The 27,502-nt window shown below is 38.8% G+C and overlaps 2 protein-coding genes across 4 annotated transcripts; one reads left to right on the top strand and one right to left on the bottom strand.

Moving 5' to 3' along the window:
- Positions 1-10,037: 10,037 nt before the first annotated feature.
- On the top strand, positions 10,038-19,985 carry cep55l (centrosomal protein 55 like). Of its 2 annotated transcripts, none has more exons than XM_030755436.1 (12): positions 10,038-10,119; positions 10,622-10,840; positions 10,939-11,046; positions 11,900-12,049; positions 15,150-15,203; positions 15,360-15,504; positions 15,906-16,051; positions 16,375-16,568; positions 16,814-16,937; positions 17,284-17,355; positions 17,687-17,812; positions 18,002-19,985. In XM_030755436.1, exons 2-12 carry the CDS (start codon positions 10,652-10,654, stop codon positions 18,212-18,214), a joined length of 1,521 nt encoding a protein of 506 aa, XP_030611296.1. In that variant the 5' UTR covers positions 10,038-10,119; positions 10,622-10,651; the 3' UTR covers positions 18,215-19,985. The 2 variants fall into 2 exon arrangements, with proteins under 2 accessions (XP_030611296.1, XP_030611295.1); XM_030755435.1 differs by having other exon boundaries at positions 11,900-12,055.
- Positions 19,986-21,861: 1,876 nt separating this feature from the next.
- Positions 21,862-23,984, bottom strand: rbp4 (retinol binding protein 4, plasma). Of its 2 annotated transcripts, none has more exons than XM_030754856.1 (6): positions 23,926-23,984; positions 23,628-23,730; positions 23,336-23,472; positions 23,084-23,190; positions 22,275-22,487; positions 21,862-21,962 (listed from the first exon to the last, which is right to left on the bottom strand). In XM_030754856.1, the coding sequence occupies exons 2-6, from the start codon at positions 23,727-23,729 to the stop codon at positions 21,925-21,927; spliced, it is 597 nt and encodes a 198-aa protein (XP_030610716.1). In that variant the 5' UTR covers position 23,730; positions 23,926-23,984; the 3' UTR covers positions 21,862-21,924. The 2 variants fall into 2 exon arrangements, with proteins under 2 accessions (XP_030610716.1, XP_030610717.1); XM_030754857.1 differs by having other exon boundaries at positions 23,628-23,734; positions 23,926-23,953.
- Positions 23,985-27,502: the final 3,518 nt, after the last annotated feature.

The following is a 27,502-nucleotide window of genomic DNA, read 5'->3' as shown; positions in this document are numbered from 1 at the left end:
CTTTGTCAGTGTCAAATCGTGGCTAGACTGAAAGCCGACAGTGCATGGCCCTCTAAGACTGAATAAATTGTATATAAGCCAGAGTCAGGCAGCCCTAAGTAATCACAGCATTAGAGGATGAATACCTCAAGTTCTGATGATCCAAAATTTGCCATCCCCAGAGTGCTCAGTAGTCATTACTAAATTGTTAGAAGAATGCTCATTACTAATGGCTCAGACTATACAAATCTTTGAACTGCCTTCCTTTTGATCTTAACCACCCTAATATAAAGTTTCATGACTGTATAGTTTTGCTCTGTTGTGTTGAAAAAAATCTCTTTGCAGACAGAGAGAGAGAAAGAGAGAGGGGGGAGAAAGACACCTGCCAAAGTACCTCAAACCTCCTGGGTCCTCATCATATTTTGATATGATCAAACACAAACTCAAAAGGTGAAAACAATTCTATCAACACTGTCTGGGCTAGTAATAAAGAACTCAAGAAGCCTGCCTTGTAGCTCTCTCAGAGGACAAGTAGCAGTTGCAGTGACCTGACCTAAACCTCGCTGATCATTTTGGGGGCCACTTAAAATCTGAGAAAGTCAAGTATTCCTGACACCACATGGAGCTCTTTAGAAAATTCTCACATCGTGCTGGGAACACTTTTGCACACACCTTTGGAGACGATGCAGCTTGAGTGCACTCTTTCATTATTAAAGCAAAAAAAAAAAAAACATGGAGCATATTAACACTCAGATATTCTGAAATCTGCTCCACAGTTTGTTTTTTATTCAAGTTTACTCAAGGATAATATTATAAAATTAAACATTTTGTATTAAATTAAACACTTAATTTTAAGTATCATTTCTAGACCTCGTCATATTTAAATGTGTTCTTCTGAATAGTGTTTTTAATTTGTTCTATCGAGGCTATATTACACTTTACTATACTTTACTATACTACACTTTCTCCTTCATATTTTGGAGGAAATATTTGAGATTTGGTCCCTGGTGACTCAGACTTGGACTTAGTTCAACTACAGCAAAACCAGACACAATATAACTTGCTTTAATTTATTCTCTGGCTTTCGGAAGTGTAAAAAGAAGTCTCAAACAGCGTGAGCTTTGTTTTTCTGCAGCAGAAAGCAGAGCAGTTCATTAGCCTTATCTCAGTTAAATTTGCCCACATGGAACAGCATGGGGAAATCAAGCCTGGAATCCATTGGAGTTGGGCTTGGCAGGATTTGGTTGTTCATTAATTACGCTTTGTAATGAGCATTTCTGTGGAACATTATTATTACATTGGTGGGATAATGGCTGCTTATTTTACAGCTACACAAAAATATCCATCCCAGTCCTTTTCTAATGTCATTGGGTGGAACATTTAATCAAGCTGTCAGGGTATTGAAAATAAGTTTCCTTTTTCTCCTTGAAACATAGAGGCCCGGGGAATATCTATTAGGGCCCTAATTGATTGCAAACTCATGGTCTGAGTCACATCTCAATCTTTCCAGCTTTTTCTCACTCTGCTTTCTTCCAGCCTGGCTTGTCGGCGTGTACATTGTTATAGCATGCATGGCTGTGGCTGGTTTTGTGGAGGGTGAAGAGCAATAATTTAATCATTAAACTGGGAAGGTTTGAAACAGGAACTGTGAGTTCACAAGGATACAATAAAAAAATAAGGAGGTGTAGATGCATGTGCTTGTTTGAGAAGGATAAACAAATGTCACTCACGTTCATATAGAAATGAAATTTAAATGCACGTATTTTATTTAAAACCACTGCAGTGGGTAGCGCCGTTACCTGGGTGTGAACCTGAACCTGGAGCCTTTCAATGTGGAGTGTTTTCCCCTCGTTGTGGTGGGCGCTTATTTCTGCAGGAGCTCACACGTGACATGCATTTTAGATGATGGTGGCTTTAAATTAGAAGTCAGAGTGAATGCGCGAATGATGACTGATGGGCAGCCTGTCCGGGGTGTACGCCGCTTCGTGCCCAATGTCAGCCGGGACAGCCACCAACTCTCCTAAGGACTGTCGAAGAGTTATATGAAAACCGCTCCAGTTAAAAGTTGCATTTTCAGTAGATGTTGCCAAGTGAGCATTTTTGTGATTAGCCAGTGAAAAGTCTTTCAGGCATGATGGGAGAGAGAGATGAAGTGTAAGAGAGCCAAAGTAATGAAAGGGAGGGAGAGAAAGGCTGCAGAGTGGGAGATGATGGAAGAAGGGGTGATGGGAGAGAGATGAAGGGCGAGAAAGCTGGACTTAAATAACAATAAAGGGAGAGAAAGTGATAATAATGGCAAACAATTATTAATTTATTAGTCACAAGTCATCACCCTACATAATATATAATTACAACTTCAGTCTGAAAGACTTTTAATGACTGACTGAACATAAATAATACACAGTATGCAAGTTAAGTGCTTCTCACTTATATAGTAATAAACTCATATTCATTGGAATGTTTAATTAACTGTTGTATGTGTAATTGCAATAGTAAATGTACCATTGTTTTGTATTGTCCTTATAGCTTATGTTAATGCAAGTATTATGAATTCAATCTTAAATGTTTTGACTTATATTCTGTTTGGCTATATTTTCCATGTCATGTATGGATGCACTGTCCATCTATTTCTGCTTATTTGCCTCATGAATTAAGAATTTAAATCGATGTAATTCCAATTGATGTTTCAGATCTAATACTGCACCTGATACTACGGATAAATTAACCGACAGCTGGAGAACCTAACCTGCTGCTGAGCCCACAGTTTTTACTCTACAGGCATCATTTTATTGCTGAGTTGAAGGAAAATTCATTTTCTTCCAAACAATGTCTTTTTCGAGGATGACAGACTTACACTTCTTGATCTGTAGGCATTTGAGTGAGAGTAGTGCTATTTAGCTGCCCATAGAGATCAATTATAATTCGATCAAGGATTCTTGGAGAAAAGCAAAAACTACCTCTTACTCTAGCTTGCTCCCATGACCACAATTTTAACACTAGAAACTCTCCTGCCCCCCAAAGAAGAAAAAAAAAAAACATAGCTCACTAGCACAACTTCTCAGGGCACTCAGGGTTTTTAAAGTAGGTGGATTTGAGTTACAGTTTGGATTTTTTTTAAAGTTTTTATGCAAGAGGAGTGCCAAGGCCATTTCAGAGAAATTTTGACAGATGGTTACAGTCAGTCACACAGAAAGCCATCACCATGGTAGCTAACTCCTGCTTAACTGATACAGGTGGAAACAAGTGACATTGTGATGACATATGATGCATTTGAATTTCGTCATTCGATTGGCTGATTTGAATCCCCCCCTCTCTCTTTATTTGTGATTCTAGGATATTATGAGTCTCGGTTCTGTTTAGCCTTTGGTGTCTGTGCACATTTTATGTGTATTCCAGTAATGAGTTTTAGTTTTGCATTATCTTGTGTTTTGGTTCCTATCTTTTATTCGTAGTAGTAGCAGTAGTCTCCTCAGTGATTCTGTTTGTCCTTGCCTTTGTCTCATTTCCATGTTTATGATTTGGTCCCTTGTTAAGTGTTTTACTTTGAAGGTTAGTTTTCTTTCATGTCCTGTGTTAGTTTTGCCTGCCTGTCCTCTCCCAATTTTCGTGAATCTTTGCACTGTTGTTGACTGCACACACCCGTGTCTCATTCCCCTCCTAATCCCTAATCAGCCTTCAGTGTTGTCCTGTCTTCCCTTCCTCGTGTCATGTGTATTGTATCCAGGAGTGCTCTAATGGTTGTGTCTCCCTCACGCCTTTTGTACCTCACCTTGTGGTTTTCTGTTTGGAGCTGTGGCTTGAGAGGAAGAGCGGGTTTGTCCATCTATCCCTGGCTCCTCCAGTCCACGTGCTGAAGGGTCCTTGGGCAGGATAGTGAACCCATAATTGCCCCCATCAGAGTGAGTGTGCATGTGACATTTAAAAAGTGCTTAAAGGCATAGAATAAAGCACTGCGTGAATGTAGCTTGCAGTAAAAAGCTTCTTGAGTGTTCCGAATAGAAAGGTGCAATATACTGTAAGTACTAGTCCATTTACTGTTCCATTTTTGGACCTTTTTGTAGTTTTGTTGAAATTTTGCCCAACTTATACTGCAACTGGGCCCTCAACTTCTCACATAACACAGGACTATGATATGTAAGTCCGAAAATGGGCTTTCCCATTTGCTATAATATTAAATGTATAGACTAAATAAACACAAATCAAAATTTGTTTGACAGTGGTCCGGCAGCATAAGGAAACAAGACCACAGCTGTCATCAAAGTTTGAGCCAAATGCTGCTGAAGTTCCGATTGATGAACAGATGTGCATACTACAGCAAATTCATGAGAGGAGCTCAGAAACACAGGTTAGGAAAAAAATACGTATTCATGCAGGACATCATCAGTCACGGTAATAAACTGTTTTAAAAAAAGACCGATTTTCAGGACTGCTTCACTTTGGTGCACAAATTCACAAGAACTCAGACAAAATCGCTGTTATCTTCTAAGCAGCCGGCATGTCAGGAGCCAGGAAATAACTATAAAGGTGTTGCCTTGTCAAACAGAGAAATAAACACATATTTCAAATAATTAATATACAAACAAAGTGATGGACGTGAGAAAGGCTCTGCCATGCAGACAGGAAATGTCAGTGATTTACAAGAATTCAGAATGCATCGTGGTTTTCATTTTCAGGCTGGACAGGCAGACTGCTGATCTGTAGGTAGATTTCTCTGTAAAATGAATTTTGTATTTGTCATAGTTTTTCACAGCTGAGTTGACGACACAGTCAATGGTGTCAGTTAAGTTTTTATTTCTGGTACAATGGCTCCGTGTTTACCATCTCAGTCTTTTTTTGCTCCTTCATGCCAGATCAGGGGATGAGGAATTTCACGTTGTACCCTTTGTAGAACTGCTGCAAGTTTGAATACACTATTAATGCTAAAATGTTTATATTATGCACATAAGTTTGTTTTTTCAATTGAATATTTCAGAATTGAAGAGGTCTGGGATGTTTTTTAATTACATAAGTTTCCAGAGCAACAAGACTTGGGAACATTTTACCTCGACTACTTAACTGGAATAATGCTCACATTCAGAGCTAAGTCAAATTTAAAATCTTCCACCCCTTTGTGTTTTCAATATAGGAGTAAAATATAGCATAGGAACACAGGAGATCATGCAAACTCCTCACTGTTTACTTGCTTCAGGCCAATTTCATTTGTTTCATCTGATCTGATCTAATCAGGATGATTTGGATCATGCATTATGGCTCTCTGTGGGCACAAAATATCTTCCACTGAAAGGCTGTGTGTAAAAGTGTGCCTCTCACAGGTCAGAAACCCAGCTCCAGGCGATGGGAGCAAGCCCGGTCAGTGATGCAGAGCAGCAGGAGGTCTGCTGCAAAAATGGTAGAAGTGCGTGCACTCTGCTGATGATGCAGACATGGCTCACCAGGGGACTGATCCACGAGCCGTGTTCCTCCCTGGCTGTGATGAGGAAACTTGGGGACAGACTAAAAGTCCAGCAGTTCTGCTAATCAGTCAAGAAACAGATGTTGAAAATGAAAATGAAGCACCGTGTTTAACTCAATCCGGATAAATCATAGTCCTTTTACAGATTCACTAATGTGGAGGCATGTTTCTTGCCATTTTGTTGTCTTCCTGTTGTCTTTAATTAACTGGCTGGACAAACCTGGAGGGAAGAGTTTTCTGGCTTTGGCATGTCAGATCTGGCTCCGGACCTTTGGAGATCCATATTGATTGGTACTTCTGCAATTCTCCATCTCTCTGCTTATCTCCATGGACCAGAGCTCTAGACAACTTGCGTTGACAGTATCTTGGGATGATGATTGCCATTACTTGTGTAACATCCACATAAGCTGGAAGTTAATGCTGGACAAGCTACAGAAAGCAGTCAACTAATTAAAGAACAGGTTTGTATAATTAAAAGAAGAAAAACAAAACAATTTAACCAATTTTCATATTACATTTAATTGTGTGAAATCTTTTGAAAACAAACAACATAAGTACAGTTATGAATAGTTAGCTACTAAAAACCACCTTCATGCAGCAACCTGGACACCTATAATCTTTATCTATCAATCAAATACAGCAGCGGTAACAGGAACAACAGTCTCCAATGTATTTGAGTCAGGACCACTAGAGTATATCTGACAGTATGGCTCTTAACTAGGACCCACTGCCTTTCCTCATGCATACTAGAAAGGCTAAGGCAGGAAAAACAGCAGCAGTAAGACCCCAGACCAAAACAGGGCAGGCATCAGTAACAACTGATGTGCCATTGATTTAGTAGGGCACAGCACAGAAAGGAGGAGCAGCAATGGAGGTGGGTTGACAAGTGACTTGCATTTTGCAACAGCATCTGCAGGCAGGCTAAGGTAACTTAAATATCATTGCTCTATGTGATTTTCATATTAAGCTACACACTGGAAGCGATTTGCAGCAACGTGGCGACTAGAGAGCATAGAAAGTGAATAGCATCCCGCAAGTACGAGCAAAATAACTGCTGACAAGTGGGGAGGGCCCATGATTAACTTTTCTTAACTTCCTGGCAAGCCACTGAGCAACTACTAATGAGAGTGCAGAATACATTTGATTGACATATGAGCTGGTAATAAATATGTTAGACCACATCGCAACTTTTGCTCTCATATGAACTGCATGCAGTGTTGGAAAATAAACAGCAAACTTCACAATTGTCTGCCACTATTTACACTGGACAACCAATAAGAATGCTCTATATTGATTTCAAGCTGTTTTCTTCTGAGGAATTTTAAAACCAGCTGCCTCTTCACCATTTTTGCCTGATTTAAAAACAATAAATAAATGTGTTTTGGGTTGGGATGCAAGGTCAGACGATCTTGAAAGCAAGCTTCCAACAAAGTCTTACCTCAGTAAAATGAATTGATTGTGCTTACAGCGAAGCCATAAGAGGTCTACAAAATATTGGCTCCAGGCAATATGTCAAATAAAACCATCCCTGTGTGTTTAGTTGCAGTTTTCACCTTTGTCTGATTAGATCCATATTGAATTTTGAGGAATTTGCCCTTTACTTCACACCATCTTTTCTCCACATTCATATAAAACCTTGAAGGACTTTTTAGATTTAATTTAGATTTGAAAGGATTCCGTACATTTCCGCAACAGCCCACTGAAGTAACATTTTGAGCATGAAGAATAGAATAATTCTATTCAGGGTTGGTTTTTAGGTTGAAATGCATTACTTACCCCACTAGTGGAGTTTTTATATGCTTAAAGACCCCTGTGGCTGTATAGTGTATGTGGGAAAAACAAGGCAACAAGTAAAACTTTAGATCCCAGAACAGAAAGTGCACAGAAAACAAGCCCAACTTCACTGGAGTGAAACATTTTCTGGAACAGAAACACACATTTTCCCGGCCAACAGTAAATTCCCAAATGTGAATTGGCAATCTGGGTGCGCTGCTTTTGAAAAGGAGAGTCGTTTTGGATGACTTAATAATTACATCCGCGTTAATAAATCGATTTTTGCTCGTGCTCGGTGTGCACATATCGACTTGATGCAATATGTGTTAAAGAATTGCACATTTTAGAGATATTGGAAATTTATTGGACATATTTTGCTGGCTTCTCACAGCCCCTTCTGATCTTCCATGAAATGCAGCAAGAATCAGTAAGCATGTGTATGAAACTGACTGCAAGAACTGGTGCTTGATATGAGTGACAAGCCTGATTATTTCGTGTTTACTGACTCCTCATTACTTTTGTTTACTCTGATGAAGGCATGAGCTGAAATACTGAGTGCTGTTTCGCTGCTGTTTGAAACAAGGTTATTTAAAAGTACACAGTGGGTCCTGTGCTCCCGCTAGATAAAATATAATACCGGTGACAACAACACACTAAGAAATTACTAATTATAACAACTTAATGAAACACTGGAAATACTACCAGTGCAGGCATCAAGGTTATGTTGTTAATGTATTTACATGGTTGTATTGTAGAGGCTAAGAAGTGACAACCCTCAAGACTGAACTCTATTTTTAATATAGTATTATTATTCAAACACAGGCCCACCGTAGCTCATGCATAGTATTAACACTTTAAATTTAATCAAAATTAGCCCGAAGGTAAAAAATAAAACACACACCAGCTTCAGTGCTCCTTCCTTGTCTTCATGTCTGCTTTTTTATTTTACACACTAAGCAATTGTAGAAATGTAAAGTGATTAAAGTAGGTTCCATATACTATACACACAGTGACATCATTTTCCTGAATTTGGCCTCTGTACACAACAACAAGGGATTTGAAATGAGGCAATCAAAATATGACCTGCTTTAATTCAAGGGGTTTGAATACTGGGTTATCTCTTTGGAAAATACAGACACTTTCCTCCCATTTTTACAGTTGCAAAAGACAGTCGACTGCAAGGCGGTTTCATGGCTAGGTGTCTCCAGTTTCCTTGCCATTTTCTAACAAATTAAGGAGACAAAAAGTCTGGAGTTGACTTCCAAGTGTTGAATTTGCATTTAGTTAGCTGCTCATGGGAACTTTCAATATGTGCCCCAGAGCGATGTTGAAGGGCCTCATTAGGCAAACCCCCCCCCCCCCCCCCCCCCCCCCCCCCCCCCCCCCCCCCCCCCCCCCCCAAAAAAAAAAACAGCAACACCACAAAGGCCTTGAAGAGCACAGAAGAAACCTGAAAATGGATAGCTGCTGAATTATTTTCATGCTGGAAAAACAAAAACTCTTCACCACATCTTGCCAAGCTAATGCTCTCCAGGAGGTTAGGCTGTGAATGATTGTGAAAGTCTACAATCAAGACAGGGTTTGCTTCAAGATGCAAACCACCAGTAACACTAAGATTAGAAGGCTTGCCCAGTTTGAGACCAAGAAAAATTGAATATGATGTTTTTTTTTGTTTGTTTTTTTAACCTCAGAAGCAGTGGTGCAGTGTTTGGCACTGTTGCCTCATGGCAAGAGTCCAGGGTTTGAGCTGGTTGATGCTCTTGTCGGTAGAGTTTGCATGTTCTCCCTGTACCTCCGTGAGTTCTCACCAGGGACTCCAGCTTCCTCCCACAGTCCAAAGACATGCAGGTTAGGTTAATTGGTGATTCTAACTTAGCTGCAGGTGTAAGTGGTTGTCTGTCTCTCTCTGTGTTAGCCCTGCAACAGACAGGCGATCTGCCCAGAGTCACCTCTCATCCCCTTACATCTAGGGTAGGCTGCAGTTTCTCTGCAACCCTGAGTTGGATAAATAAAAGATGAATGGATGGATTCCCTAAAGCTAGGTCTTCCATTAAACTATTGCTGGTGAGGATTTTTTATTTAACATATATGTGTTTATTTGATAAACTTTTTTTTTTTTAAGTGTTCAGCTCATTTACCCTTTACTGTAGATAACCCACGCTATCATCTGTTAAATATAGTGGAGACAGTGTTATAATAAAAGTGTCTGTAAATCCAAAATGGTAAATGCTATATTTTTGTCAAATCCCTTGAATTAAAGCTGAACTTCTGCATGCCAGTTAAATCTTATTTATTTTAAACCCATATTGAATCACTGTCCAAATAATTGCTTATATTTTGTAGTAATTGGTCCAAATTGTTTTCCACATTTCACTTCATTGTCAGTCTCTGAGAAATTATAAGTCACTGGGCTTTCTATAAAATGCTCTTTAAATATTTTGTGCACTGGAAAGGTAACAGCCAGTTGTTTCCACGTTGTAGGTTAAACAGGCCAAACTAGCGCTTATCTGTCGCTAATCGTTCGTTTGATTAAGTGCAGCAGACAGCCCGGGCTAAGAAAACGAGAAACCTTTGCCCAGAGAAAAAAAAGGCCAGAAGAAAAAAAAACAAAACGAGTGTTCCTTCCTAACTGGTTATATTTTGAAAGTGTAATATGTAAATGTACGACATTAAATAAATAGGATTTCAAATTACATTATGAGAGAACTTTTTTTGTTGCCCTATTGCACCGCCCAACATATCACTACTCTGGACACCCCAGGCTACATAACCATACGCACCCCGCTGCACGTCACGGACGTGACGTAAACGCGCTCCGATTCAAACTTCAGGAAACGAAAGTGTCGTTTAAAAAAAACGGTCTCGCCATAAACAGAGAGTATTTAGTGGATATATTCCGTCTGTATCTTCGCTTTGTAAGTATTAAATATTTTATGGGTTTTTTGTGTCGGTAATGTTTGTTTTGAACACTACGTAGACGACAGGAAAATTGGTACTGCCTTAATTAGTATTTTCTTGCGACAAAAAACAGGCGCATGGCACTTGATAGTGTAGTGAGCTGTCAAGTATTTATTTTTTTTCTCTGTTTAAATGATATGAAATTATATAAAAGAACTGAGACTATACAAGATAAATATGATAAGTTAAACTTAATCCAATATGTGAATAAATAAACTTAAAAACAATGTAGTGGGCTATATTGATGTCCATGAAAGTATGATGCTCAGCTCACGAAAGTTTATTTTTTAATATTCAGCTCCACTTTGCCTCTGTTTTCCATTTCGCTGTGTTTAGCTGAGGGTGTGCTTTGAGCTGCTCTTCACTTGGAGTATTTGTGCAAAAATTCTTTAACTCAAATTAAACTGAATACCTTCTGGTGGATTCAACACCAACACGGTCACTTTATTTTCTTCCCAGAGCTTTGCACTTAGTAACAACAAAGCAGCCATGACATCTAAAAGTGCCAAAGAGACCATAGCTGCCAAGTTGGGTTTTAAATCCAGCAGTCCAGCATCCAAGGCTGAGGCGGAGCTGGACAAAGTCAGGAAGGAGAACGCTCACCTGAGAAAGAAGATTGATGACCTGGCCAAGCGACACATCAAACCGCCTGACACGGACAATAACAAGCTGCTGGAGGTAAAAGGAAATCTTGGCTTTCTCAGTGACATTAAGCATCTGTAGGGCTACCTTGTTTTTTTTTTTTTTTTTAATCTGTTTAATGTTGGTTGTTTCAGAGGATTCTTTCCCTTGAGACCTTGCGAGAGAGGAACAACCAGCAGTTGGTGGTTAAAGAGCAGGAGCTGGAAACTCTGAGACAGCAGCTGTCAGCCAAAGGAGGAGAGGTACACGTAATGCTGCAGAAATACACAGTTAAAAATCACATATACAGTCGACTCTTATAGCTATATATCCATCAAGAAGTCCTCTGTGAACGTGGTCAGATAGTTGGACACTTTCCTGCTCAGAATGACAAGATAGACTTGCAGCTTTATCTTTGAGAGTACTCAACTTTTGAAGATTTGTTGCATTCTTGCCATTGTATTGGTGGCATATGTATTGCTAGCAGCAGACAACTGTCAGAAAGAGAGGGGGAAAAAAATCATACTAGAATTCCAGTAAGCTGCCACAAAAACAGTTGGGGGGAAATGGCTTCTATCTCATCTTGACAGCAGCTCAGCAAAGTGAAGTTTTGATGACTAACAGAAACAGCATACTAACACATGGTGTTATGAGCAGTTCACTTGACTTTTATAAACTATCTCTGTCTCTAGTGGGTCTTTCTGTATTTATTAACATTCAAAACATATTAGTTATGCTGTAGACTCTTGTTTTTGTCTGTTTGTGACGCCTCCTTTTTGTTGGTGCAGAAATTGTTTAATTTAGGGTAGTTGGAATAACCAAACTTGGAAGTGACACACTCTGACAAATGGAATATCAGCATTTTATTTAACCCAGACATTAATCACACTTGCCTCTCCCTTATTAACCTTCATCAAGAAATGCGCTAAAAAAAAAAATGGAGCTGCTGAGTGGGCCAGCAGACTGTCAGCCAGCCATGCTATGTCAGTTGTGTGAAGGGGATAATTGCCTGGAAAACACAAGCTATCCCTGCTTAAAAAGAATCAAGTTGGCATAGTTGTTTTGGATGCTAGTCAAGTAGTTGTTTGCTTCATTTTGTTTTTTTGTGTATTTCAGGTAGTAGCTTCGCTGCAAGCCCAGCTGGAGCAGCGGAGGAAGGAAGCGGAGCAGAGAGATGCGTTGTTCCAGAGTTTGTCACAGGAGACAGAGAATTTGAAAAACAAGCTGGCCACTGTCTCTGCCCGATGTCAGACCCTGGAAACCCAGGTGGTGGTAGGCTGATGCTAAACCCTCTATATTTGTCTTGATGTTCTCATTAGTCAGAATCAGTGTATCCTTTTACAAATGGCCAGTCCCCTTATTAGCAGTCTGTACTCTTCTTATAATGTAGTTGTTTTTAAAATGTATCTGACTGGCTACCTGTGCTGCTGCTACAGGTCATTAAAAGTAGTATTAATTTTATAACACTGGTAAGCACATAGTCAAGTTTTAAAATCATCTGGTTCTTACCAGGTCTTAGAATTATTTGAATACAACTTCAGATGAATGCTGTCAATGCACCCCTTATAGCTTCCATAGGAATTAAGAGCAGCAGCAAGGCACTGCTAATGAAATGTGCTTGATTAACTGGTCATCAAGTGACCACCTCTACACAATGCCACAATCTTCCCAGGAGTGGAAATCCCAGAGGGTGTTCTTTCTTTTTACGATCGCTGTATCTATGAGGAAGCATGGGAAAACACAAATCATTTTAATTTCAGTGTGAAAAAATAAAAGGGAGGGACAAACTTGGGGGAAAAAAGAAAAAGTTGGACTTTTTTTTTTGTCAGAAATCACTGAGGAACAGAGTTGCTTGAGTAGTTATATCCCTTCCTCTGACAGCAAATTTTCCTCCTGGTCTAGGATTAAATCCTGCAACAGCTTTCTGTCCTCTGCCTCCCATTCTAATATCTTCCTCTGATTTATTTTCTTCCCTCTTCTATATCTATACTGCTGATGCAGTAGACCCATTTCTTTTGTTTTGTAACAATCTGGTCAAATTAAATTCTGTTTTAGGTGTCGTTTGACTTGTGTTACAACACTGCAGGCTGACTAAAAGTAAAATACGAGTGTAATATTTCCCCGTGGTAAGGCTTTTCAGTAGCTGTTGCATCTGTTTCAATCAGAGATGGATGCACCTAAAACATTTCACCACCTCTGATCATTTTTTTTTTTTTCTTTTTTTTTTTTTTTCAATAACTACTGCATGGAATGAGGTTTTGTTTGGAAATGCAGCTGTTAATTTGTCCATTAGGTGGCACTGTGTGACCTCCAATTATTTTCTTCATCAAACCACATTACCTGCAGAAGCTTTACTAATTTGTTGTAATGAAAGTCTCAAATAACACATTGCTCTTAATGAAAAATGTTTTTCCCTTGTCTTCTTTGCCAACCATAACCTTGACAGTATCACACCCTTTACAGTAGTGAAAGACAAAATAACATCTTTGTTCAAATCCCACTTTGACTAAAGCATCGAATAATTCATATTCAGCTGTGTGAGAGCCTTCAGTGAATCTGCAGGTGCCACTTCTCTCGTCACTGTGTGCCCTTAAAGGTGGCCTTTTGATGCTTTGAGTGCAGCAGGTCCTGCTGCCCATCAGGATTCCTCTTGGCTTTTTGAAGAGGATTTGGTGGCAAAATCACAAGTAGAGACTTGAGGAAGACTCAGTCATCTCATACCTCCCTTTGTGGACAAAAGTACCTTTCTTGGGGTGTGGGTGGGGGTGGGGGCTGAAACCCTGTTCTTAGTACTACAAACATAAAAATCAATTTAGCTTATATTTCAAATGGAGGTCTCTCCCTGCATATTTTATTAAACTCCTGCTGCTTTAATCATAATCAGTTACAAAAAAGAAACAGAAAACATTATTCAGTGATGTTCAAAACATTTCTGTCACAAAAGATTTTTTTTTTCTTTTTTTTAATCTCCCTGCTTCCCTTGTGGTGCAAGTTTTACTTGGAATCAAAAGAACAGAGTTTGAAGGCAATAAAGTAGATTTTATTACAAGAAGATTTCCGAGATTTCTCTGTTCTCTCTTTCTTTTTAACTTCCCTTCTTTTGTTACTTATGAAGGTCACCAGAATGGTTGTAATGCTGTTTGAATGTAAATGTTCTTAGACTGTTTTTTTTAAATACTATTTCAAGTCTAGCTTGGGCCCAAGGCTGGAAAGCATTACAGTGCACAGTGTGAACTGGCAGAAATCCCCAGTACAATACTTGGTGGTACTTGGTACAGAAATACTTGGATTAATTGGTATGTGACAGAAGTAGTTGGTACTTGCTACCTTTTTATGCAACTGTCTATGGATTTTTGGATTCCTGTGTCTTTATATCTTCATGGTATTTTTTTTTTTTCCTTCAGGAATATTCTCCCCTTCATTTAGCAGATGTTACGTTACTACTGACTACACCACCTATTTCATATTTAAATCCATCACAATGCTCATGGAGCTTTAGCATATAGATGATCATGTAGATGCATACTCCATAAAACCTTGGAAGCTGCTGGTGGGTTTGGCCATGTTAACATCAGAATTAGGAAGACAGAAATGGGAGATGAGTCTGTCAATCTAGAGATGGATGGAAATTGGTCCAGAGTTAGTGCCTACTCCTCTCACATGGATACCATAAAATCCGGTGCTTGTACTCATAATTTGCTCTGCTTCTTTTTTTTTTTTTTTTTTTTTTTTTGTATCATTCAAAATTTAGAAGATGAACAGCCTAAACCTGCAGAACTTTGTTTTTTTTTGTTGTGTAAGCCTGTGTAACCTGCAGTTTTTAGTGTCTGAGTTTTTGCCCTAAATAACATAAATACCACAGCTCACCTGAGGTATTATAAAACTACAAGGACACTCAGAGAGTGCATCCATCTGTTCTTCCTTCCTCTCCAAGTTCTGACTCTCCAAGTTTCATAGTCTTTAGTTTTTGTGTAAATTGCTGGCAAATAGGCAGACAAATGAGCTGCAATCATCACATGGTTTGGTTCTCGCATTGCTGGAGAAATGACAGGGTCCATTATGTTCTATGAGAGCTTTGGCTGCCTTGGATTGAGCTGTTTTTAAATTCACCTTTAAAGACAGCGCTATGTCTAGATTAATTATAAGAACAAGAAGGCATAGGTGCAGACAGCAGCTCCACAATTCTGATGCATAATGCATAGATTTTTTTTTTCTTATTATTAGGACTTGCTAATCTAAGTAAAACCCAATCCTTTTTTTTAATGGAAGTATTAACATTTTTATGATGGCTAGATCAGATTTAAGTGTTGATGCTAAGACTACATGAAATAAACTTCAATGCATCTAAAAAGTTTTCTCTCTTCAGAATGGACAGGCACCTCCTGCAGACTTGGCAGTTGTGCAAGATCAACTGAAAGATGTGAGTCCAGCAAAATGATTTAAATTGTCTGTGTCTGTATGCCTGTATGCATCCTGCCATTGAATGATGTGCCTATGAATTTGAACAGCTGTAATGCTTACATATACCATATAGGATGCAGTTTGTCACTGTAAGGTGTGTACATCTCCCTATCAGGCTCTGGAGAAGAACCAGCAGTGGCTGGTGTATGACCAGCAGAGAGAGGCCTATGTGCAGTCTGTCCTGGCCCATATATCAGAGCTGGAGCAGCAGCTGGCCCAGGCAAAGCAGCAACAAACCAAACAAGAGGCCAATCCAGAGGGTAGGAAATGTGGGGGGAACTGAATTGGCTTCTCCCACTATCCCCCTTATTATTCACAACAATGACACAACACATGGAAAATTTTCTTTTGGCCTGACAACCAGCTTTTTTTGAGAAACACATGGCATGAAATCTGAATGGGAGTTTGGTGATGTTTTAAATGTTTAAAAAAAATGCAGCAATGGGCTTTCAGTCAGAAAAATATTTAATGGTTAATAATGCAGGAATTAAAATTATTTTCAACAGCAGTAGCAGTCAGGCCTGTTTGGCTTCTAGTTAAGTAGTAGAGATTTCCATATATCTTCCACATAGATGATTCTGACTGCCAAAAATTAACATTTTCAGTGCAACTAATATTTTTATTAGCATCTTAATTTGCTTACTGACACTTCTTATTTCAGCCCATGCCAACTTGGCAGATCCAGAAAAGGAATCTCAGCTGAAAAGCCACCATGACCGCTTGCTGTCTGGGATGCAGAAAGAACTGGAGAGCCAAAAAGAGCAGGTTACCAGAACCCAACAGGAGTTCAGTGTCCAGCGGGAGCAGGTAAATGCCAAAAAGATTTCATGTAATCACTATTTACTCATTTTGATTAAAAAGGTTGCCAGATTGGCCCTATTTTTACATCCTGCATGTTGTGGCGTGTGCTGCTCATGCTGGTAACAAATCTTCCAGTCTTTCTATCAAACAATGTGCAAATTCAGTGAATTTCGCATCCATTTTAAAGAAAGCAACTGGAATACCTTCAGTGAGCATACATATTTGTTGTATTCAGACATCTTTTTAATTGCTCTGCAGAATTCCTTTGAAGAGCAGAGTAGGCAAAATGTATAAACCATCCTGCAATTTGCTTGATACTCACCTTGTAGGCCTTGAAAGCTCAGGCTGAGCTGCGCTCTCAGAAGGAGCAGGTCATGGGGGTTCAAGAGGAGATGCTGGCCCTACAGAGGAAGTACAATGACAAGTGCAGCGAGTTGTCGTCCTTTCTGAGGAAGTATGAGGAGAAGTGCAAAGAGTTGGAGGAGGCAAAGATGGATCTGCAGGCAGAACGACTTAGCAACAGGTAAATAAATTCCTAACACCTAACAAAGGTGGATGTGGCCAAACTCCAGGTTAAATAGGACACTTAATGTGTAAATGCAATTGATTTATTTATGATTCTAAAAAGTGGAATAGTTTACAGGCCTAGGTTCTCGAATACAGAGTCCTTACGGATGCATAAACAGTGACTGTTAATAGCTTTAACTCCCGTTTAAGTACTATAAACATGAATATTACTGACTTTGAATAAATAAACCATTCATCCAGACATGCAGTCTGTGAGGAGAGAAAGGTGTTGTCGGAGCGGGCAGACAGAATGAGGGTGGAACTGGAGAATATGGATATCAGATTGGAAGAGGAGAAGAAGAGATCTGCTGAACTTCTGCTGCAGGTGAGACACCTATTCAGTATCTTCTCACCTTTAGTCACTATTCACGAATATTTATTCATTTATGAAAGGTTTTCTCTCTCTTTTTTTTTTTTATTTTTAATCAGAGCATTTGTGATGCATGAAAGGAAGTCTGCATTTATTGGACTGCATATAAAATAGGCCTCATCCATTAGCAATTATGTCTCACTAGGTAAAATGCAAGCGCACAATAGATGTCCAAGTGTATTAAAATAAAATATGACTCCAGGGTTATTTTCAAATGAAAAGAACTGAATGATAGCGTGTGTTTTACTCTTTAATGGTGCTACACAAGTGTGTTTACCTTCCTCAATGATGTCCTTCACAGGTAAATATGCTGCAAAAGTCACTTCTGAGCCAGAAGGAAGAAGAGAGAAGAATTGCAGCACTGGAGCAACAGGTAACACTTTGCATACATTTTACCCAAATTGTTCCCCTTAATTACAATACACAAAGATTTCTATCAAATGATGGAAAAAGAAATTCATCACTAGGAACTATGAGAATGTAAAACACAGAGAGAGATCAGTAATTACTGATTGCACAATCTAAGTGTTCACCACCCACTTATGAGTGGAAAATCTGTCAGCACAGCCCTTCTGGGTAGTATGTAATGCAGAGTTGTAACAGTTATGAGTCTTTTTTTTTTTTTTTTTTTTTTTGCAAGTATTGCAATCCAAACTGTTCCCACTTGTGCTCTCTACCTCCCATTTATTTCTGCCCCTCCTAAGATCCAACTCTCTGCCAAGGACTTTGAGAATGAAAAAATTGATCGTCAGAGCATGCAGCACCAGTTACATAAGGTGCTGAGGGAGCTTCGCAAGGCCCGTGATCAGATTGCAAAACTGGAATCTGCTGTAAGTGTTAGACTTTAATAATAAAAAAAAAAATATAGCTGTGATGGCTCTTGTTGAATGCTATTTGAGAAATGCTGGCATCAAAGACTTCGGTCCCATTTTGTGTCCTTATGAAAGATAAATGTGTTAGCTTTCACTCTGCACCGAAGCTTCTGCTAAACAGATGTATTGTCATGATTTGTGTTTCAGAAGCAGCCAAACGCTCGCTTTTCAGAGCCCAGCTCATACAATAGCCTTGAGTTTGAGCGCCTCACTATTGACGACCCTCTTGGCCCTACATCCCCGTCTAAAGTCACCAACCTCCTGGATGAGAGTTTCCTGGAGTGCCCAAAGTGTCGGGCCCCTTATCCCACCAGTCGTCACAGGGAGCTGCTGACTCACATCGACTACTGCTTTGCCTAGGCTAGCACATTAGAGTCTGAGATGAGTGATTCCCAGCTTGGGTGTCAGGAGCTCCACTTACCCAACAGGGTAAAAACAGTGGGGTTAAGAATCACTCTACAAGATCATTTGATTCATTCAGGAAATCTGGCTCCTTTGTATTTGTATCTGGGTAAAAATAAAATGATGAACAGGCAGTTTTAGACACTGACTCCATAAAACGTAGCACTGATGACAGATGTTTTTTGTTTTTTAAATCACTGGAGGCTGCTTGCATCCCATCCTGTTCTTTTACTGCAAAGTGGCCGGTGCCAGCCAATAAGTTTGAAATACCAGCCTAATTCAGCTGCCGTAATGATCATTTAACACAGATTTATAGGACATTCATTTATGTAAATCATGGGACATATTGTGCATTATTTTCCAAGAAGGATGGGGTCTATGCTGTCTGTGAAAGGAAAGAAATGCTGATTTTTTTATAACAGCATTTTGGCTTTTTGTGTTTTTACTACAAGTGTTTGGTTTTGGTTTGGTTTTCTTTTTCACTTAATACCCAAACAATTAGAATACTACTACTTGTCTAGTTTTAAATTAAAAAAAAAAAAATTTTTGTCTTTAATCAAAGGGATTTGAATGATGTTCCTAATGTGCAAATCACTCAAAAATGTCCTCCAGTTCTTCTTGCCATTAGAAAATTACTAGACCAAAGATCTGATCATTTACAGGAAAAAGAATCTTAATATTCCTTTCATATAATTATGTCTGGGGCCTCTCTACATTTAGATTTTGCTGTGTGTTAAACTAGTTGTGAATTCGGGTTTATTATTGTGTGTGTGTGTGTATATATATCACAGTATTTATTTTTGCATTTTTGTTTTTAATTGGTAAACTACTGTCTCTTTTCAGTGATTACCGTTTTATTTTGCTTCAGTAAAGTGAGTATCACCAGATGATGTTTTGCATTCGTAATGGCCTTCTTTGTATCGAGGGAATATTGCTAATGTTATTTTGCATAAAAGTTTACAAACCTGCCTAATACGCTCCATTGATAAACAGCTAACAGCTCTTCTGTTGTTCGTGTAATATTTTCCTCCATCAGGTTCTGCTGAAAGCAAAATGGCCCATAAGCAGCAGTAATGCTGTTTCTTTTGATAATATTTATGTGAAAATGTTTCAGCTTCTTTCTGACCACCTAATTAGCTATAGGTTTTCAATTATGTCCCTACTGGTTTTGTTCTGCTGCCACAGTGTTTCTCTGTTTTAACGTGTAAACAGCTGGATAAAGCTTGCTTAACCATGACCAAGATCTTTCTCCAACCCTAACCACAGACTTTTATTTACCTCAACTGAACCAGACTTAAAATGTAATGCAGTGGGGGAGCTTATCCAGTCACATGTGGGTGGTTGTTACTGTATTCTTTCCTGTTCAAGTAAAGCTCACTTTCATGTCCACCTTGACTTTTCAAGCCTGCAGTCGTTTAAAGCTGGAATCAGATTGCATTGAGTTAATTCCTTGTACTAAACTATTTAAGGCAGGGATTACTAAAGGTCCTCCTGGTAGGGGAAAAGTGGTTAAGATGTCTATTCTTGTAGCCTTGGCAATGTGACTAGGTGACATGATATAAACACTGCTGTGCGTTCTATATGTGGGTGTTTTGACTTGGGCTAGGTGTCTTTTAGAAGATCAGAGAATCATATCCAGCTTTTATCAAAAAGTTTGCCTTTAATAATCCTGTTTTATTCTAATTATGTGCATCAAAGTATTTTTGCTCTGAATTGTACTGTACAAAAATGTGCAATAAAGATAAATCGCCTCCCAATGCAGCAGCCCTGCTTGTATTTTTTTCTTTTTAATTGTCACATCAATCTATATTACAAGGCTGGTTGTATTTTGCCATGTAGCTTTGACCTATGTAAATGTCAGCATGTTGTTATTTAGCAGGTACAGTGTTCACAAAGTTTATTAGCTGCAAGCACCAAGCATTTAATATTTATGCTGGTACACAAGAGGGATGACATTAGTTTGGAATCTAGGAGTCATATTTGACCAGGATATGTACTTCAGTGCACATATTAAATATGTTTGTTTATGCTTTTTTTGCATTTGCCTAACATCTCTAAAATTAGGAACATCCTGTCTTAGAGTGATGCTGAAAAGCTAACTTGTGCATTTATTACTTCTAGGCTGGACTATTGTAATTCATTATTATCAGGCTGCCCTAAAAGCTCCCTGAAAAGCCTTCAGCTGATCCAAAATGCTGCAGTTAAAGTACTGACAGGGACTAGAGAGAGCATATTTCTCCCATATTGACTTCTTCACTGACTCCCTGTTAAACCCTGAATTGAATTTAAAATCCTTCTTCTCACGTACAAGGTCTTGAATAATCAAGCCCCATCTCATCTTAAAGACCTCATAGTACTGTTTCACCCCAACAGAGCACTTTGCTCTCAGACTGCTGGCTTACTTGTGGTTCCTGGGAAGAATGGGAGGCAGAGCCTTCAGCTTTCAGGCCTCTCTTCAGCTCCCAGTTTGGATATGGGAGAAAGACACCCTCTCTATTTTTAAGATTAGGGTTAAAACTTACCTTATATATAAACTTAACTTATAGTTAGGGCTGGATCAGGTGACCCTGAACGCTCCCTTAGTTATGTTGCAATAGGCCTAGGCTGCTGGGAGGTTCCCATGATGCCCTGAGTATTTCTTTTTCATTCACCTCTTTTTACCCTTTCTGTGTTTATACACCACTCTGCATTTAACCATTTATTATTAATCTCTGGCTCTCTTCCACAGTGTGTCTTTTGTCCTGTCTCCCTTCCCTCACCGCCAACAGGTTGCAGCAGATGACTGCCCCTCCCTGAGCCTGGTTCTGCTGGAGGTTCATCCTGTTAAAAGGAAGTTTTTCCTTCCCACTGTCACCAAGTGCTTGCTCACAGGGGGGTCGTTTTGATTGTTGGGTTTTCTCTGTAATTATTGTAGGGTCTTTGCCTTGCAATATAAAGCGCCTTTCACACCCTTTTGTTTTTTCTTTCTTTTGTTTTGATTTAGCACAAGTATAAAAGATTTTAAAAAAGCACAAAATTCTACTTGGCTGTACTTTTGATGTGTTTTGTCTGACAATCCAAAAGCAACAACATCAATTCATTATTTGCAATCCAAGAACATCAATAAATATTTAAAGGGCAATAAAGAATTAAATGAGCCACAATGGTATGAATGTTTTATTTCAAAAACTGGATCAAGAAGCATACATCGTTCAATTACGAAACAACTAACTACTCCTGTATGACCCTATAAATATATAGCACATGAGTTTATGTGTATGTGTATATGTTTAGTTATTAACAATACCCCACTGGATAACACAAGATACTGCGTGTTAATGAAGAACACTCAATCAGTGCTTTCTTTTTAGCAAACATGATGGCTCTTAGCTGCAGTACTGCAGAGAGTCAAGGTTAACTTAATGGACTTGTTCAGTTAATTATTTCTCACACTGTTAGACTATCACTTTTGTTATGGATCTGATTGGTTGATTTACAAAATTCTGCAATTCCTATACAAAAAAATGCTTATGATAAAATTAACTTGTACTAATGGGGAACTATAGGAAGGTCCCAATTATAGTCATCTTTCCTCGCATTTTTAAATTACTGTCTGCTTTCTTTTGTAAGATAGGCAGAGATGGAAGAGGTGGCTAAGTGGTGGGGTTCAATCCAAGATCAGCAAAGTGTCACTGTGGGTTAAGAGATGTAGGGGTGTCACAGAAGCCTGCAATACAAGGAAGAGAAATTCTGTTTACCACTATAAACCAGATGATGGCAAAAATATGTCTATCTCATACATGTATTATTACTGAGTGTTTCATTGTCCTAAATTTTTTTAAATATTGGTGATATTTGTATAATTACCAAAAAAAAAAAAAGCCTGTCCAGCTACTGAAACAAGTAACTTGGCAGGCGTCCAGTAACTACAAGAATTTTCACCTTTTAATTTAGTCAGTCAGTCCCTTGATCTTTCATCCTATTGACTGACAGACTGATAAAAGACACAGATCAATGAATCACAGCATAGCCAACCCACCGGTGTGTGCAACGCGTCTGTATTTGCCCAACAGACAGAGCTCAACCTTCTTCTGGTAGACAGCTAATTGGTCCTCTGGCCTCAGGCCAGTTGGATGACGGGAGAATATGAAGGAGTACCCATCTAGGCAAGTGCCATCAGAGTCCACTTGTCTGCAGGAGTAGTGGACTGCGTAGTTGTCATAGTCAGTGTCAATAACCCAGTGGTCATCATCTAAGAGCATGGAGAGTGTGAAGCAGAGGGTATGGGAGAGGTTACTTTTTTACTAAACCATTCATTTACAGTTTTTCAACTTCCAAGTTCATCAAAAGAAAGTGTCCAAAAAAAAGTGTCAAAAAGGCTTAGAAGGGGCATTTAGTGTCAATACCAGAACAGTTTTTGGTTCACAAGATAAATAGCGTGTCCTCCAGCCACAGTGTAAAATAAATATTTTATATAATACTGCAGTTTGGTCCAGTTGGGGATACTGGTATTTTATTGATTGCACACCATGTCTAAAATTATGACTCACCCCCCATTTTTTAAAATAACATAGTAAATACTTAGTCATAATGTGACGCCAGAGTTGCACTCAACAAAACACTATTCATTTTCCAGTTTCAGGGTCACAAAATAAGTGCAGCAGTTGATAATTATGTTAGATTATCAGTTAGCCTAAGCCCCAAAAAACCCCCTTGGCAGTGACTATCAAGTAACAATTACAGTCTCTGGTCATTCATTGATGAAAGGATTTTTTTTTTTTTTCAAATCTGAAAATCAATTAATTCCAGTCAAAATTCAAGTTAGGTGCTGTTCACTTCATAACTTACTTCCTGTCTGCAAGTAGTTTGCAGCTCCCCAGTACCTCATCTTGAACTTTGCAGGGTCAGCAGTATCCTCAAAGGTGGCAAACATGTGAGCACACATTTCCCAGTTGCTGCAGGACAAACAGTGAGAATAGTACATTTTAAAAGATGTGAGACAAAAACAAGAAAAAAAAAAATGATTTATGCATGAAGCACATTGCAAATTGCCCACATTCAAAGCAAAAGCCTCAAAAGATTCCACAGAAGAGAGCCTACTTGAGGATGATGACTCTGCCCTGAGCAGTGGCAGTCATTCTGCCATCTTCTTCAATATTTATCTGGGCTATGACGTTGTCAAGCAAGAACAAACCTTCGGGATCCTTCTTCCCTACAGCATACCATGTCCCTGCGTACTTTGAGAAGAAGAAAAAAAATCCCAGTGGAATTAGAAATGAATCTGAGAAGCAAAAATCAAAGCTATTTAAAAAAAAAAAAAAAAAAAAACAAGACTCTGAAACGCTTAAAAAAAAAAAACAACCCAAAAACATATTTAATACTTCCAACTCACCCTAGTTCGGTCAAAGTTCTGCATGACCTTGATGTTTGCTACCTGGCAGTCCTGTGCCCAGGACAGTGCCAGAAGGCAGAGGGCTACAACGCAACGCAGCATTCTACCTCAGAGGAAGAAAAGAAAGAGAGTGCACACAGTTAAGAGTAAAAAGACGCCATTAAATACTTCCATGATATACTTCCAAAGGGCTACAAATTAGTCTTTTAAAAAGCAATGTCGGGAAAATAAGATGTCTTTAAATATTTAGCTGAAAATGGAAAAGCAAACAAAAAAAAAAATCCATGTCAGTGTCTACCTTGATACCACAAAGACTCCAAAGAGATCCTGTGATTTTCAGTCTGGAGCTGGCCTTAAATACAGCTGGCTAGTATTACATAATAACTTCTGGAGACCTGATTTCCCCACATCTAGTTTATCTTCCACTGGACAAACATTTACATAACAGCAGACCCCTACTCCTATTGATTTGCGCTTTCTGTGCATTTGCCCCGCCCCTACCCCCCCAAAAAAGTTCTCTTACTGCTGAGGTTTCCTAGTCTTATGAAAGCAGTGACTGGTGATACCAAGAGGAACAGCTAGAATAAGATCAAATGTCCTTGTATATGCACATAGAAAAGAAAGGCTGTGAATAGGACCCTTCTTTTCAAAGAAGTAATAGCTCATGTTTGCTCAGACTGTGTTCCCACATGCACAGAGACAAAAACTTAACTTTAACTCCAAAAAAACAGAAGTGAATATTTTTGTCTGTTTAAAAAAAAAAAATCATTATATTAATTTTTTTTTTGTCTTTTCTGTTATAACATGCTTTATACCAACATCTGTGTCATTCCATCAGTTGTTTTTGTTTTATCTCCCCGCACTGTGTTTGTATGAATGCAGGACAGAGTCCACACAGAAAATAATCAATGTGCAACAGAGATGATTACGTCTTTTTTAAGTGCAAAGTCTAGAGTTTCAAACAGCAGTCAATAATAATGGGAAATGTTTATACAAAATATCTGTAAGATGACTTTCATGTATTTTAACCTTTGGGACTTAATCCATATCGATAAACTCTAGAGTGCTTATTGCTGAACACTAAAGAAAGTTATTTATTGATGCTTGTGCCTAACAAAGTGGTTCATGCTCTATCGCCATATCGAGCATGAATATATATTTAAAGCCATATTGTGTTTCCCAGTTGTTTCAGGCTTACATTAATTGTAATCTGGGGTGCTTGCTCAGTTAAAACACACTTTGGCATGAGAAAGAAATACTTACTCTACTCTCTAACACAGGTCTGCTTTTGTCTGACTTAAATCTGTCCAGGCAGATTATATATATATATATATATATATATATATATATATATATATATATATATATATATATATATATATATATATATATATGCTGTTGTTTTTCACTAAGATTGTAAAACCAGGCCTCTGAGACCCCAGCTGAATAAAGAGGAGCAAAAGTGAAGCCAAACATCTGCAGATTGCATAACCAAAGAGCTGGCCAGCTAAAAAACAGGGCAATCACTCTTGAGTAGAAATAATAGCCTCTGGAATTTGGCCAGAGGTGCTGCAACATTTCACAACTGTGAATACTGGCCTAGAACCTATATACACCGCGCTGCCAGATTTGTCAGAGCTTTAAACATTTAGTGCGTATTGGTAAATAGCAATGTATTACTTATAGTAGGAGACAGTTTCTTTTTTATTACGGGAAAAAGAAGTTACTAACAATCCCTGTATAAAATTGGAACTTGAGTAAAATGCCTCGTGGCTAAATCCACAGTCCCCGGCTGAACTGTGGAGCTTTGAAGAGGGCAACAGCGCTATATGCACTACAACTGATTTGGGGTAAACTGAGTAGTATGTCCCCATGTAACATAATCCAATTGAACTCCACCACTACATGTGCCCTTAAGTACCAAAGAGTTGGATCGACATTGTCAAGAAGATATACTGGATCTGCATCGTACAGACTTGAACACGATTGCATTATTAAGAGTGCAATATGTCAATGTCACCTCATTAAATCACCTCTAATTAATTACTTATTATCATTACATGGACTTATTCAGCAAGATACTTTCAAGCTTTACAAACTGTATTTTAACTTACATTCCAATTCCTGACCTTGACAATCATTTTATTATGTCATATAACTTTTTTCCTCATTCGATGTATTTAATGTTATTATTCTGTTTAGCTAGATATGTAAGTACAGAAAGCAGAGAGAGAGAGAGAGTGTGTGTGTGTGTGTTGGGGGGGGTTATGTAACTAAGGTAAAACAAGTTCACATCCGTGAAGCCTGAGGTCCCAAAACACAGTGATGTCAAATAATGAATTACCTCCCAGCAAGGAGGTCCTGGGTTTGAATCCACCGTGCAGCCTGGTGCCTTTCTGCGTGGAGTTTCCATGTTTTCCCCGTGCCTGTGTGGGTTCCTCTCCAGGTGCTCTGGCTTCCTCCCACAGTCCAAAGACATGCATGTTAGGTTAACTGATGATTTAAAAGTGGCTGTAGGTGTGAGTGTGAATGGTTTTCTGTCTCTGTGTTAGCCCTTGTCCATCACCTCTTGACCTATGACAGCTGGGATAGGGTCCAGCCAAACTGTAACCCTGAACTGGACATGCAGATAGATGGCTGAGGATGGCAGGATAGATGAAATTAGAGATCAGATTAGATTAGATTACATTACATTAGATGAAACTTTATTAATCCCTTTAGAAAGATTCTGTCAGGGAAATTAAAGTTCCAGTAGCACCTTACATTACAGGCACACATACACAGCAGTAGTCACAGATAAACAAACAAATGAATAAATAATAAACAAACATGCAGGAAAACAAAAAAAAACAAAGGGTAGATAGATATAAAATGTCTGCCAAATGTGGTATGGCACCTTGATATTGCACATTCCTTTATGTTATATTGTGTTGTTTATTGAATACTTCTTTCTATTCTTTTCTATTCTATTCTTCTAGCATTTGCAGGAAAACAACCTCTAAGAAAGTCTCTGCACCAGTTGGCTTCCATCTACGCCAGCTGGCAGATAAACTTTAAATAATGGTTAGAAAATTTGTCTTTGGATATGCTTGATCTCACAGTTCTTAGTCTCGCAAATGTGCAAATGCATACAGACGTGAACAAAATTGCTGGTACCTTTCTGTACCCACAATGGTCACTGAAATAACTTGAAAATGACGATATTGCGTGGGGGTATTTGCGGTCTCACTGCCCCTCTCTTAGTCAGGAAATCTAATGAGAGTCAGCACAGCCATAGAATGAATAATTGGTCCTTTTGGCCATAGTGTAACCTGCTTGCAAAGTTGCATTTAATAGCTACCCAAAATGCACAAACTGTAATAAAAAATAATTTTGTTTTAGTAGAAAACATACAAACACAACCAGGATAATACACAAAAGCTTTCAGCTGGAAAAATACCTGATTATCCTTCTGCCTACTTCCGCCTCCTCAACATTCGAAACCAACCACCTTCTGCCATTTGTGAAATTGGCAAATATTCACAAATGGGAATATTAATTTGAACACGCTAAATCCACACACACACACCTTTTGTAGTTTCTCTCTTGACAGGCTTCTCTTCCTAATCCTTACAGCAAAAACAAAAATACAATTTAAAAAAACAAAACAAAACAACAAAAATGGCCCCTCCCTTTCTTGAAGGCCTGCCAGCAGCTAAGCAGACAGTGGCGCTCAGTTAATAATAGCCAGCCGGCGTTGTTTTGTACCCATCAAGTCCAGCTAATTGGCCAATTTCCAGTTCTAGCACTCATGAAGGTTTGGTTGGAGCGCAGGTAGGCTGCCCACGCATTGTGAGCTTTAAATAGACGCTTATGGACACAACCACTGCCAGAGA

This window comes from Archocentrus centrarchus, chromosome 19 (assembly GCF_007364275.1).
Source record: "Archocentrus centrarchus isolate MPI-CPG fArcCen1 chromosome 19, fArcCen1, whole genome shotgun sequence".
NCBI lineage: Eukaryota > Metazoa > Chordata > Actinopteri > Cichliformes > Cichlidae > Archocentrus > Archocentrus centrarchus.
The sequence above is the reverse complement of the archived record's forward strand: the minus strand, read 5'-3'. Positions and strand labels throughout refer to the sequence as shown.

Excerpts from the sequence above, each read along its gene's own strand:
- rbp4 (XM_030754856.1), bottom strand. The coding sequence starts at position 23,729 with ATGCTGCGTTGCGTTGTAGCCCTCTGCCTTCTGGCACTGTCCTGGGCA. Across the intron at positions 23,191-23,335 it reads GGCAGAGTCATCATCCTCAA|CAACTGGGAAATGTGTGCTC; the intron begins GTAGGCTCTCTT and ends TTTGTCCTGCAG. Across the intron at positions 22,488-23,083 it reads AAACTACTTGCAGACAGGAA|ATGATGACCACTGGGTTATT; the intron begins GTAAGTTATGAA and ends CCATGCTCTTAG.
- cep55l (XM_030755435.1), top strand. The coding sequence starts at position 10,652 with ATGACATCTAAAAGTGCCAAAGAGACCATAGCTGCCAAGTTGGGTTTT. Across the intron at positions 11,047-11,899 it reads TGTCAGCCAAAGGAGGAGAG|GTAGTAGCTTCGCTGCAAGC; the intron begins GTACACGTAATG and ends TGTGTATTTCAG. Across the intron at positions 15,505-15,905 it reads ACAAGAGGCCAATCCAGAGG|CCCATGCCAACTTGGCAGAT; the intron begins GTAGGAAATGTG and ends TTCTTATTTCAG.